Raw genomic sequence first — 12,689 nt, 5'->3', positions numbered from 1 at the left:
GCAAAGAAACCAAGAGTTTTGTGTTTTTGTGAAAAGACCGTCATGATTGTGTAATGGTAATCAGTAGGAAGTGAGTCATTCCCGCTGGAAACAGGGGGTTAATACAAGAGCTGTAGTTTGTGGCAATGTACCTGGTTATTTAGCAGGTCTGTTTCACAGAGCAGTGCTGCATCCTACTAGAATGCCGTCAAAGGGTAACGCAGGCAGATACATAGAGCTTAGTGTGACGCTGCCTTTGCTATGGCAGATTCAGTCCAACAAAACCATCACACAATACTGGCAAAAACTGGGACTGTTTTATCAGTGAGATGGTTTCTTGAAGAACCACAAATCCAAGTTCAGTTTATTCCGAGTTGTCTCTTTCTTTTGTAGCGATACACCCTTTTTCTGTTACCCGATCTGAAGTCCAGTGCCAGTCTTGCTTTGCTGCTTGTCAGGTTTTGTCTGTTGAGAGGTGTATTCCGCTCCAGACAGCAGTGATGGCATGTTCAAACTGAAAGCTCCCACTTACTTGATCTGTAGTAGTAGTAATAGAAGGATGGCCATATTCTGCATTCTTTTTGTAGTAAAGGGGGGGAAAAAAAGTTTATGATTCCTCTCTCCTTTCAGTCTATGCCTTGTAGTTAAGGGTGGCCCCAGTGAGGCATCTCCCTGGGTTGTGGCCCAGAAGAAATCTAGGTTTCAAAGCATCTTTTTCCTCAGTTACCGATTTTTATAGGCAGGAGCTTTATTATCTCTGATACCTCTGCCACATATAGCTGCCTCAACCAGCAGATAATAAAGTCTCAGGAGAAAAAGGGCAAGACTCAAGAGCTGTGCAGATAACGGGGAGTACGTCTCTTCCATAAAACGACACTGGGCCGAGAAGGACCCCCTCTGACCTCATATAAACGCCTATCACCTCCCTGACGCCAGCGACCTCTCTCAGCAGTGACAGCCGCCCCTCCCGCCGCGCCATTGCGCAGGCGCGGGGATGCCGGGGGCCTGGCGCGGCGCGCACGGCCCGGGGTTGCCCTCCCGCACGCCTGTCGGGCCGCGCGTCCGCCATGAAGGCAATGCCGAAGGCGCCTGCAGGCGGCGGCGGCGTGCGAGGCCCCCTCGGTGGCGCCATTTTGGAGTGCCGGCGGGCGGCGGCGGCGTTGTCTCCCCCTTTGCCGTCTGTCCCCTCCGCTCCGCGCCCTCCCGCCGCCGGCATGAGTGTGGTGGAGCACGTACGAGAGATGGCGGCCGCTGGGCTCCACTCTAACGTGCGGCTCCTCAGCGGGCTTCTCCTCACGATGAGCGGCAATAACCCGTGAGTGGCCCTCCCGCGAGAGGGCACGGCGGGCTGACGGGGCCGGTGGTGCTGAGGGGGAGAGAGGCCAGGCGGGAGTTCGCAGGGTGGCGGCGGGTGTCTTATGAGCTGTGAAGGAGGCGGGCTCGCTTTTAGAGCTGTCCCTCCCGCCGGGTTCTGTGGTGCCGGCCTCCGGCTCCCCTCCCCGGCCCTGCGGGGCATGAAGCCCGCCTCTGCCCGGGGTTCAGCCTCTGTTGGGGTACCCGGTACAGCAAGAGCATTCTGGCAGACATGGAGGGATTTTCTCTTTGCAAGGGTGTCCTGTGTAGGTCACGGCTCTTCCCCTGACTCGAGTGATTCCCTTTATTTTTCAGGACTTTCCTATAAGGTGTCATTTTACATTTTGGATAGGTTTTGAGGAACTAATTAAAACTAGAATTCTATTCTGAAACTAACTCTTCAACACCTCTGCAAAAAGCGGGTTTGTAAAACATGAACGTGTGGATTAGGACCAGGATAGCTGTGCAAAGAGCTGAGTTGCCTTGTAAACTTGAGTCCCTTCAAACAAAATGCGCTTTCGTGGACGTTGACAACGTGTGGATTGTTAGGAGGAGGATCGGGGCTGCTCCGCTATGAAAACAGCGGTCAAGCTGTTGTTACTGATGAGGTGTCAGGAATGGCTATTACGTTTGTTTGTATTCAGATAAAAGAAATCGGCAAGATAATACCTTTGTGAGGAGATAGTACCTGTTTCCAATGTAGTAAAGAAGCAGCAACAGTTGGAAGTTAAAGCCAGACAAACAAAAGCTACGAGTACTTTGGATCCATAAGGATCTGCAGTTAGTTGATCTCAGCCTTTCTGTTCGCCTTTCTTCTAGGGAACTGTTTTCACCATCTCAGAAATACCAGCTCCTTGTATATCATGCAGACTCTCTCTTCCATGATAAAGAATATAGAAATGCTGTAAGTAAGTATACAATGGCTTTGCAGCAGAAAAAAGCACTAAGTAAAACTTCAAAAGTTAGACCTTCTACTGGGAATGCTGCATCAACTCCCCAGAGCCAGGTATTTAAAAATTGACTAATGTGCTGTGTAAAATGATCGTGTTCTTCTTTGCAGTTAATGTTGCTGACTCAATATTATGTCATTAGAGTGTGGATTTATCATGTCAAATAGATGTGACATTTAAGGCTACTTCACTTTGAAAGTACCAGTGTGGCGTAATGCGAAACAATATGGTCTTGAACATGAGATTTTTTTGTATGTGTAGGTCATGCTTTTCGTTTGGAGACAGGAGCAATATGAGCTAGCAGTAGGTTGCATTGTGAACTTTCTTGCACTAGATTTTTTCAACATAGTTTAAGCATTTAATTAGAAAACCATATTCAAATGTTTTACTTCACTGAAAAGTTAAACGACTAAAAGCATTGTCCTTTAAAGTTTGTTTTTTATTTCAGTGTTTACCGTCTGAAATTGAAGTGAAATATAAAATGGCTGAATGTTATACAATGCTGAAGCAAGATAAAGATGCCATTGCTATACTTGATGGGATTCCTTCCAGACAGAGGACCCCAAAGGTCAGTTTTGGCAGACTTTTGTCACAAATCTTTGGTCAGTGTGTCTTGAATCTTTAGGCCAGTATGTGGTTAAAAAGAACGTAGTCTGTAGGTATAATGGCATTGTGTCTTGGTATTTGCTTTTGTATTAGTTAAATGTTGTTTGGAAACACTTCCTAATATTTAAATTAGCTTAGTTTATTTGGTCTCTTTTCTTTAAAATCAGACAAATTTTGTATTCCCTCTGTTAGAAAGAATTCAAAAAAAGTGAAAAGAGTTAAAAGTTTGTGTGCATCTTTATTAATTTGTGTGAATTACCTGGTTAGCTCTTCAGTACTGCATACAGAAGGTACAGAATTCTGCTTGTGTACAAGGATGAAGAAACACTTTTTTAATGCTAAAAGTTTGTAAAGTATTTGTATATCCATACATAAGGCTTGGGATCTGTATCATCCATTCGATAGTTCTTTGTGTGTTATCGTGAACACTTTTCACAGGGCAAAGAATAATGGCTAGTCTCAGCAAAAGCATTTTACTCCTGTACCAGAGTACATGATTGCAAACAGTTACTGCAAGTTAGTAAACAATTGCTAGACACCTGGCTGAATAATTTTCTGCGGTTCCGAGTCAAACATGTAAATGTGAGAGCCAAAGCAATTGTTTAAATTAATGTACTTTGCCTGGTTATAACCACAAAGTGGAGTCCGAGTTTCCATGGAAGAGCTGTGTATCACTGGACAGGAAAGGCACGCTGTCACCTGCTAGAGCTGAAGGAGAGACTGGTAGCCTAGTTGTCTCGCAAGGCTGACTGTTCTGTGGTGTTTTCGCTATTAGCCAGTCAATGTAACTTGCTAAACCGTGATTGCTCAAATTGAGCAAGTGTTTTAATATGTTCCTGAACCCAGAATGTATAAGGAATGGCACCTCATGTTTTACTGTATAGTTTGAGCAATGTAAGATCCTTGAAAGGCTGAAGACTTTGTCAAGTAGAAGGAATGCTAGTGTTCCATCTTTTAAAATCTTTTCATCCTTTTTAATAACAGTTTAGATAATGTTAAATATTTAGATCCCATTGTGGTCTGCAGTGCCAGATATATTGAGTCTTTGGTTGCTGGCTTTATGATGTCGTAAGGGCTTAAAAGGTTAACACATCAGGTCAATCAACTATGTTTCATATTAACAGTATTCCTGTATTGTGCTAACAGTGTACATGGCTTAGACTCTAGTAAGGTCAAAGCGTTCTGTTTAAAGACCAACTTACCGAACAGAAAAATAAGAGAAGATTGAGAAAAGCAAACTTTTTACCTAAGCGCACTAGTAAAATAAAGTATTGTAGCAGAAACCAGCTACTTGAGTAGAGCTGAAATCATTTCTGTTCTTTCATCAATCATGCCTTCATTCAGAAAATAAATGGAAATTTTCTCTGCCTTCCTAAGTTAATTCTCTCAAAGACTTCCACTGGTATGGAGAGATAACTCAAAGAAGGCTAATGTAGTGGATATACAGGTCCTTGTTGTCATATATAAATGCCCATCTTTTGACTTTGTATATGCAAAACACTGAGATTTCAAGATGACTGTGCAAATACTAAAGAATGTAAGACTCAGAAAGCAGAAACAATTTTAATTTTATAATATATAATAGGTTATGGTGATCTCAAAGGAAGAGCAGGTAATTTTGTCTTCTGCCGAGAACAGGGGGGAGAGAGGCAGGTGTGCTTGGAGACAAAATTGTGCCCTTGCTTAGTGAGGCTTTCTCCTTTCTCATTCTCGACTCTACCAACATTTCTGTTGCTTGTAGATCAATATGATGTTGGCAAATCTATACAAGAAAGCAGGTCAAGAGCGCTCATCTGTTACGAGCTACAAAGAAGTACTGAGGCAGTGCCCTTTAGCACTTGATGCCATACTAGGTAGGTGTCTGCACACTGTTACTATTTCAGTATTAAACCGTATTATAATTTGAATTATGCTTGTGACTAGGTAACTGTCTTTACATTTGCATGTAATATGTAATGCCTATATTATGCAAATTATAAAAAGCATTGTAACAAGCTGCTTGTTTATACTTGTCAAGGGATGGAGTTTCTGGTCTTCAGACAATTAATTTGTATTAAAAGCAATTTCTGGTGGCTGAAGTTGATGTATGTACCGTCCTGAATAGGCTTACTCTCGCTGTCGGTGAAAGGTGCGGAAGTGGCCTCTATGACAATCAACGTAATTCAGAGTATTCCTAACTTGGATTGGCTTTCGGTGTGGATCAAGGCATATGCTTTTGTGCATACTGGAGATAACACAAGAGCAATAAATACCATTTGGTAAGAGTTCAAAGAGCATGATAAAATCAAATAATATATTAATATTTATATATAGCTATATTAAAATAGAATTACATAATTAACAGGATTTTTTTTTTTGTCTTAAAGCTCTTTAGAGAAGAAGTCATTGCTGAGGGATAATGTAGACTTACTGGGGAGCTTAGCAGACCTGTATTTCAGAGCTGGAGATAATAAAAACTCTATTCTAAAATTTGAACAAGCTCAAATGCTAGATCCTTACCTAATAAAAGGTGAGTAAATCCTAAAAGAAAGCTTACCTAGTGTAATGATCTGATGAGTAACATTAGAGTGGCAGCTACGTGCAATCAAGCATGCAGTGGAATATTGCATATTGTTGTACCTGGCTTTCAAGTCAGAATTTACATTCAGAAGCTGTGTATCTTGAACAGTTACTGCTAGTTGCACAGTTTAATGTAGCTGTTTGGTTTCTTGTTTTTTATTGTTATGAATGAGCTTTCCATTTCTTGATGATTGATCTTCAAACGTTTCACTTTAGGAATGGATGTATATGGTTATTTATTGGCACGTGAAGGTCGGCTAGAGGATGTGGAGAACTTGGGCTGCCGTCTCTTCAATATTTCTGATCAACATGCAGAACCCTGGGTGGTGTCTGGGTAAGTTGTTTTATTTCTTTCTTACCTCAACTCTTGATTTGCTGCATGCAGTGGATTACAGTTGATACAGTGGATTCAGCTTTTTTCTTCAGAAGGTGCTTTTTCTAGTCTATCTGTTCTGTTCTTGGGGTAACAAATTAGCTATCCATTAATACCTATTTTAGTTATTTTCTCTACGTTTAAACCTATTTGAATTACTGCACCTGTGCATTAACAATGATACATTAAATAGCTGTAACAGTGAATAAATTCATACTGCCTTTTTTTTTTTAAACTCCTGAAGAGTGTTTTTTCTTGAACACATATTCTTAACTTCAAATGTAAGAAGCTCAACAGTTGCCTGTATTTTATTTTTTTTTTTATTCTTTCTGCTTTTAAACCTCAATGAATGTGCACAGGCACCACAGGCAGTACATGTTTACAATCCCTCTTGTCTTTCCATAGGTGTCATAGTTTCTACAGTAAACGATACTCTCGTGCCTTATATTTAGGAGCCAAAGCTATCCAGCTTAATAGTAACAGTGTTCAAGCTCTCCTGCTGAAAGGAGCTGCTCTTAGGAATATGGGCCGAGTACAGGAAGCAATTATACACTTCCGTGAAGCAATACGTCTCGCACCTTGTAGGCTGGATTGCTATGAAGGTGAGTGAAGTGAAGCTACTTGCATGTGGAGTATTGGTTTGATGTGAAAGTTGGCGTCATGATGATGATGATCAGGCAAGGAAATAGACAGTAGTTCTTTTCTCCTGCTGACTTTCTAGTAAATAAATTATTGTTACATGAAAACCTATAAAACTCTGGTAGAAGCAGTCAGATGAGGGATATTAGAGAATGCATGTATTCATAAGAGTGATTTTCAAACAGGGCTTTTGTTTGTTTGTTTTTGCTTAATCTGGATGTAAACAGACTTGGGTATTTTGAGCACATCACTTCTGGCTGATGTTGTTAACTGTATGGTTAGTTGCACTGGGAGCTTCATTTTGTCATGCTTTTGTCATATCTAAATCTTGTTGATCTCAACAGCAGCTTCAAGTAAATGGTGAGTTGTAAAGAGTCCAAGTGATGTGTTAGTATCTCAGTATTGGAACTGGGCAAAAAATCTTAGATTAGGTGTACTTAGGCTTTTTTTTTTTTTTAAGTACTTGCAGACAAATAAAAGTGATGAAGTCAACTACCTGTAGAATGGACGTGTTGAAATGTAGGCTTGTGAAAATACGCAAAAGAATTATATGAGAGGTATTAAATCTTGTACCAGTTTGTAATATGGTGGTGCGTTCTAGGGTCTGTTTTCTTAGGATTTCCTGGTTCTCAAATCTTTTTGGTGGTACTTGTTTGTCTTCTATGCAATTATTGGTTAAGTAAAACCAAACTGATTATTCTGTAATATTCAGCAGTGAAGTTTTGTTTTGTTTTTTACTTTTTCGTGTATTCAGAATGGAGAGTGCAAATCTGATTTTCCTGGCTCCTCCAGTTCCATATCCTGTGCTTTGTGGTGGGCACAATGCTGTAGTTTCCCTGCTAAAGTGAAAGGCATGCATTTAGAAGTACTGTAATGCAATTGTGCATTTGCTTGAATAGTTTTGCTTCTCCTGCAAGTAAGGAAGAAATGTGTAATCTGTCACAACTTAGTCTTTTGACAGATGTTGGTCCTGGGAGACAGTCTTCCTTCTCCTGCCTTTGTCTCTGATTCCACGTAGAACTGTATGCCATTTAGCGTCCAGGTTTCCTTATCTGCAAGTTTCTTTGATATCTTTTAAAAAATGTTGGCTGTAGACTCACTTTCTCAATTGCAATTTGTATTTGCTTTTTATAGTGTCAGTTGTTTGGAGTCTGAGTGCTACTAAGTGCAAATAATTGAGGCGCAAGTGTCTGTAGTGCTGACTCAAAAACTGAAATGTTTTCCTTTTTATATCATCAGGTCTCATCGAATGTTACCTAGCATCCAGCAGTATCCGTGAAGCTATGGTTATGGCAAATAATGTGTATAAAACTCTGGGAGCAAATGCACAGACACTCACTCTGTTAGCAACAGTCTGTCTCGAAGACCCAGTCACGCAGGAAAAAGCAAAAACATTATTGGACAAAGCGCTAACACAAAGACCTGATTACATTAAAGCTGTGGTAAAGAAAGCAGAACTTCTTAGTAAGTTCCTTTTTTTTTTTTTTTTTCCCATGTCAACTTATTTAAAGCATACTGTTTTACATGGAAGAGTGTTTTGCAGCCTCATCAGTGTGAAGAATAGAACAGTGATGTTACAGCCCAGGGATTTATCAGTTCTATTCTGAAGGAAAAATCACAGGAATTAGTTGCGTCTAGCAACTCATATTATACCAGCACTTAAAACAATTGCAAACAAAATATTTTGACTTCAAAGTATGTGTGAGTGTAGCAGTTATTGCAATGAAAATCCATTGTTTAGAGTTAATCTTGCAAAAAGTATATCACTACTATTCCCCATGCTGGCAGTTCTGAAGGAAGAAATAGTCTTGTGTTATGATGGCTCTTTGTGTGCACTCTGACTTTTTATAGATTTACCTAAACTATTAATTAAAACTGTAGTTTTGCATATAAACAGGTAGAGAACAAAAGTATGAAGATGGAATTGCTTTGCTGAGGAATGCGCTGGCTAATCAGAGCGACTGTGTTCTGCACCGAATACTGGGAGACTTTCTTGTAGCTGTCAATGAGTATCAGGAAGCAATGGACCAGTACAGTATTGCCCTAAGGTAAAGCCAGAGACTCTGAGATTGCGGTATATTTATAAGAACCTAAAATCAACTTGACTAAGTAAAAAGTTGAGCAAAAAATTGATTGGGACGTGCATCAGAGATAGCTTTATATCATTGTCCCTTAAAACAAACAGAAACATACAAATAACGTCCTGTTAATGACTTAGTTGGTCATAAGGCTTTGAACTGAGAAATGCAAAATTTAGGGACTGCTTTAACGCTAAGCATGTCACTAGGCATGTGATTCCTTGACTAATGAAAGGATTAAGGCATTTATAGTTAATTTATAGTTATTAATTATTATATAGTCAGGCACCTTAAGATCCATTCCTTTAGATTAGAAGGTGTAGGTGAGCTATTAAGTAAATTTTAATAGTGTGATTCAATTTAACGTAACCTAAATGTTATTTTAGGGTGTTACCATGTCAAATGTTACCATGTTTTGATTTCAAACAGTTAAATTTACGTTAAATCTAGCACATCGTGTCCACCATAAACTTATATAGTGTTAATGGATCAGCTGGTTTTTCCTTGCATATAATATATTTAGTCATAGTCATTTAAGTTTTTACTGCTTTCATGTTACTTTACTATTAGTATTGTCTGGAATAGTGTGATGTTTAGGTAAGCGCATTCTTGGGGATCAGATTATTTTAGATAAAGTTTTAATAATGTTACGGTCAGCCTGAGGTGATGTTGCATCATCTACTAAATTGAACTTCTTGATGATGTTAAAACAGGAAGTGCAGACAACAAATGAGAGGGGGTTTTTTACTTTTTTTTTTTTTTTTTTACATTAATGTCACAAGTATAATGGGAAAAAATAAGTTTTAGCATAATGCTTTCGTTTCTTCCTTTCCTCAGTTTGGATCCAAATGATCAGAAGTCACTAGAGGGAATGCAGAAAATGGAAAAAGAGGAAAGTCCAACTGATGCAACCCAGGAAGAAGATGTGGATGATATGGAGGGGAGTGGAGAAGAGGGGGACTTGGAAGGCAGTGACAGTGAAGCAGCTCAGTGGGCAGATCAAGAACAGTGGTTTGGCATGCAGTAATGGCCTCTCATCCTGCTGCTTGTTTTGGCACTTGAACATACCACTAGGGCCATTCTTCTTTGAAGAACATAAACTCAGATTTTTGCAGTAACAAAGGACTTTTTTTTTGACTTTTTTTTTTCCCTTAAATAGACTCTGAAACCATTTAATAGTTCTATGCATCTCAATACCATGAAGATTCTTGATGCTTCTTATTTATTAAGTGTAAGGGACTAACTGTATTGGAGGTTATTTGCAACTCTCATTTCAAAAAATTCCTGCTAAAACTAAAAGCATTAGAATCTGAAATGTGTAATAAGCCTGTTGTTTATGATGAAAACAATGTCTAAATTCTGTCCAGGGCTAAGTGTGCTTGATTGATTTGTAAATACAGTGATTTGTACTCCTTTGTGGAAGAGGTCTTATTCTCTTGTTTGTATGCTGCCATTTGGGCTCGTGCTCCTGTTGAAGTCTGGAGGAGTTGCTCGGGTGTGGCTGAAAGCAGAACTTTTCTCTTGCTGGATTTGTTGAATTAATTTGTCTTTTTGTAAGGCATTACATGTGCTGTAAAGGAGAAGTTTGGTATGCGAGGCAACTTTGACTTACAGAGCGCTTTTGTAGCTGACTGATTTCTACGTGTACAGAATTGAGCCAGTGTTGGAGAATTACAGTCATTTCCCCAATCCTTACTAAACCCTGTAATCACTTAAAGTCTGTACATGAGCATTTATTTTTAAATGCAGTTTAGTTTTATTTCAGTATGTAACCAAAAGGTTTTACAGCGGTGACTCAAAGCACTTCACATTCTGTATACAGCACTGACATTTAAAATTATATAAAAAGAATTCATCCCTCTTCACTGTAGAAATGTTAAATTATGCAAATACACATATTGTCTTGGTTTTGCCATGTTTATATACTCCCATGTTTTCATCAGGTAATATTTGAATTGGTTTTTCCCCTCAGCTTTTGAAGCAAAGTTGCATTGCTTCATGTACAACTTCTCAACAGCAGCATTTCAAGGCTGAGCTTCTTTGTAATCTAGAAATCATTTCAGTTCTGTGGGCTTGATGTGTGGGAGGAGGAATTGCTACTTGCTCTTATTTTTCTTACAGTTTTGATTTCCTTATTCTTTACTAAAACATGTATTTTTGTCTTTATATTGGCAATTTAATTCCTTTTATATTTATTCTGTTACCACAAGTATGCTGGAGCACACAGACTTTTTCTACAAAGCTAAACAATAGTTTTGATTATCGGTTGAAGGGAAAGTGGCTATTTGATAGAAATACATGGCATGGAAAACAAAAGCTTCCCCCTAGCTGTAGGGTAATGTATCTCTCCCTCTGTGATGTGTGTTATATCAATTAGAAAAACGCACAACAAAAAGAATAGGCAGATTACTTCTATTATAGTCTTATTTTGGAAATATTTTGGTATGTCATGTCTTACAAAGGAGGAGTCTAATAGTTTATCCATTTAAAAAAAGACGAGAGCTGGGTATCTGTTCTCTCTGGAATTTTGTGGGTTTTAGACTTTCCAAAACATCAAATTGAGTTTTGGTTATTTGAAGACTGTATGGGAAGAACAGAAAGGCACGTGCTGCTGTCTTGGTGATTGAATTGGCAGACGCTGTTACTGCTCTTTCATTAAGCAAATACACCAAATGGCTGCATTTCCATTAGAGCAAACATTTTGTTAATTGCGTTCTGGTGGATGAGAGGCCTGTTCCTGTTCTTTTATGAAGAATCTGTTTATACCATTACTGTGTGATGCAGTGAATAGATTTCAGCTCATTGCATGTCTTTCATAACAGAAAGAAATATGCATGTAGTAGCAAATTCAAAGTATCTCTTTTTTTTTTTTTTAAAAGAAACCTGCTTTGTTTTCTCCTCACACTTGAGCATTCATCAGATTGTATTCTGCAGCTGAAAGTTGGGTAGCTTCATTAGCTTTTCTAGTTGTGTTCTAAACCTCTATTGTGGATGAAAGAATGGAGCTCCTGATGTTATTAAACTAAAGAAAGGACCCATTTAATTTTGGTAAGAGACATATATGAGGTATGTGATACATATTTCGTGAGCTGCTCAGCCGTTTTATTCTAATGGTTCCTTTAAACAGGTCATTAATCGCAGATGGAAACCACTGGCCTTACACATTTCTCTGAAACGTTTACATAAAACAGGAAATCGGAAAACCACAGTTTTACTAAAACCATTCTGTAGTATGTTTGTAGATAACCTGATAATCTCTCCTTTTAGAACAGATGGGAAACTAAAACTACTTGAAGATGAGTGCACTGTGAAGAAAACAGCGGAGTGCTACGTGCGGCTTTAGCAACCAAGTCCAGGTACACCTAAGAACACCTTAAGGTAGCTGTCAAAACAGAGTTGTGTCCTTGCTGCTTTGTTTTTCTGAAAAGGTGGCTCCTTATTGACAGTGAAAAGTTCAGTTAGATCCTGCAAATAACATCTCCGTAAGTACCTGACGTATTGGGGTTATATAGCAGGGGTATGGTCTTTGCTAATTGTACAGAGTAAGGAACTTTAAGATGCCACACACATGGAGTGCATTTGAGATTATATAGATAGATATATTTAGCACTAACTTCAGAATTCTAGAGGGATTCTTCTTGCCTATTAATGAGCCTTCATTAGGGCTTTAATTTTAGAATGTGATCTCTGGTTTTGCAGAGATCCTGTACTCATATTCAGTTACTGGTATTCTAGTTCAGGGAATATAACAATTAGCCCATAATAAGCAGCTGACCTCATTCCATCCCTTAATCATGTGCTGTGAACCCTAGAAGAAAAGATGAAAAAGCCAAAACCTGCAGTTCAGCCTGTGTCAGACCTATGATATAAGCTCCCCACAGCGAAGCGATGGGTAGGTGAGGCCAGAAAGCCATTGCTGTCCCGTTGCATGGTGCAGCACTGGCACGTCAGTAAGTGCTAGTCTCTGGGGCTGGGTAAGGATGGAGTGCCCGTGTTTGCTTGAAATCCTTGACTTTAAATCACAAATGTCATCAAGTTTTAATTCCTTCCCACTTTGCGATAGGAAAGACACAGAAGTGATGCAGAGGGGCAGAATTTCTTCAAACCTTGCGTAGACTTGGGTAAGGGCTAAAAGAATTGATCTGCCAGAGT

General features: G+C 39.3%; 1 protein-coding gene across 3 annotated transcripts; it reads left to right on the top strand.

Moving 5' to 3' along the window:
- The first annotated feature begins 1,090 nt into the window (after window positions 1-1,090).
- On the top strand, window positions 1,091-10,703 carry ANAPC7 (anaphase promoting complex subunit 7). 3 transcript variants are annotated; one of them, XM_054219184.1, is made up of 11 exons: window positions 1,091-1,294; window positions 2,152-2,338; window positions 2,731-2,850; window positions 4,630-4,741; window positions 4,993-5,146; window positions 5,255-5,397; window positions 5,664-5,781; window positions 6,226-6,422; window positions 7,699-7,923; window positions 8,357-8,507; window positions 9,375-10,703. In XM_054219184.1, exons 1-11 carry the CDS (start codon window positions 1,194-1,196, stop codon window positions 9,562-9,564), a joined length of 1,698 nt encoding a protein of 565 aa, XP_054075159.1. In that variant the 5' UTR covers window positions 1,091-1,193; the 3' UTR covers window positions 9,565-10,703. The 3 variants fall into 3 exon arrangements, with proteins under 3 accessions (XP_054075159.1, XP_054075161.1, XP_054075160.1); XM_054219186.1 differs by lacking the exon at window positions 9,375-10,703 and having other exon boundaries at window positions 8,341-8,476; XM_054219185.1 differs by lacking the exon at window positions 1,091-1,294 and having other exon boundaries at window positions 2,152-2,240.
- The last annotated feature ends 1,986 nt before the right edge of the window (window positions 10,704-12,689 follow it).

The sequence above is a fragment of the Rissa tridactyla genome, chromosome 13 (assembly GCF_028500815.1).
Source record: "Rissa tridactyla isolate bRisTri1 chromosome 13, bRisTri1.patW.cur.20221130, whole genome shotgun sequence".
NCBI classification, from domain to species: domain Eukaryota; kingdom Metazoa; phylum Chordata; class Aves; order Charadriiformes; family Laridae; genus Rissa; species Rissa tridactyla.
The sequence above is the reverse complement of the archived record's forward strand: the minus strand, read 5'-3'. Positions and strand labels throughout refer to the sequence as shown.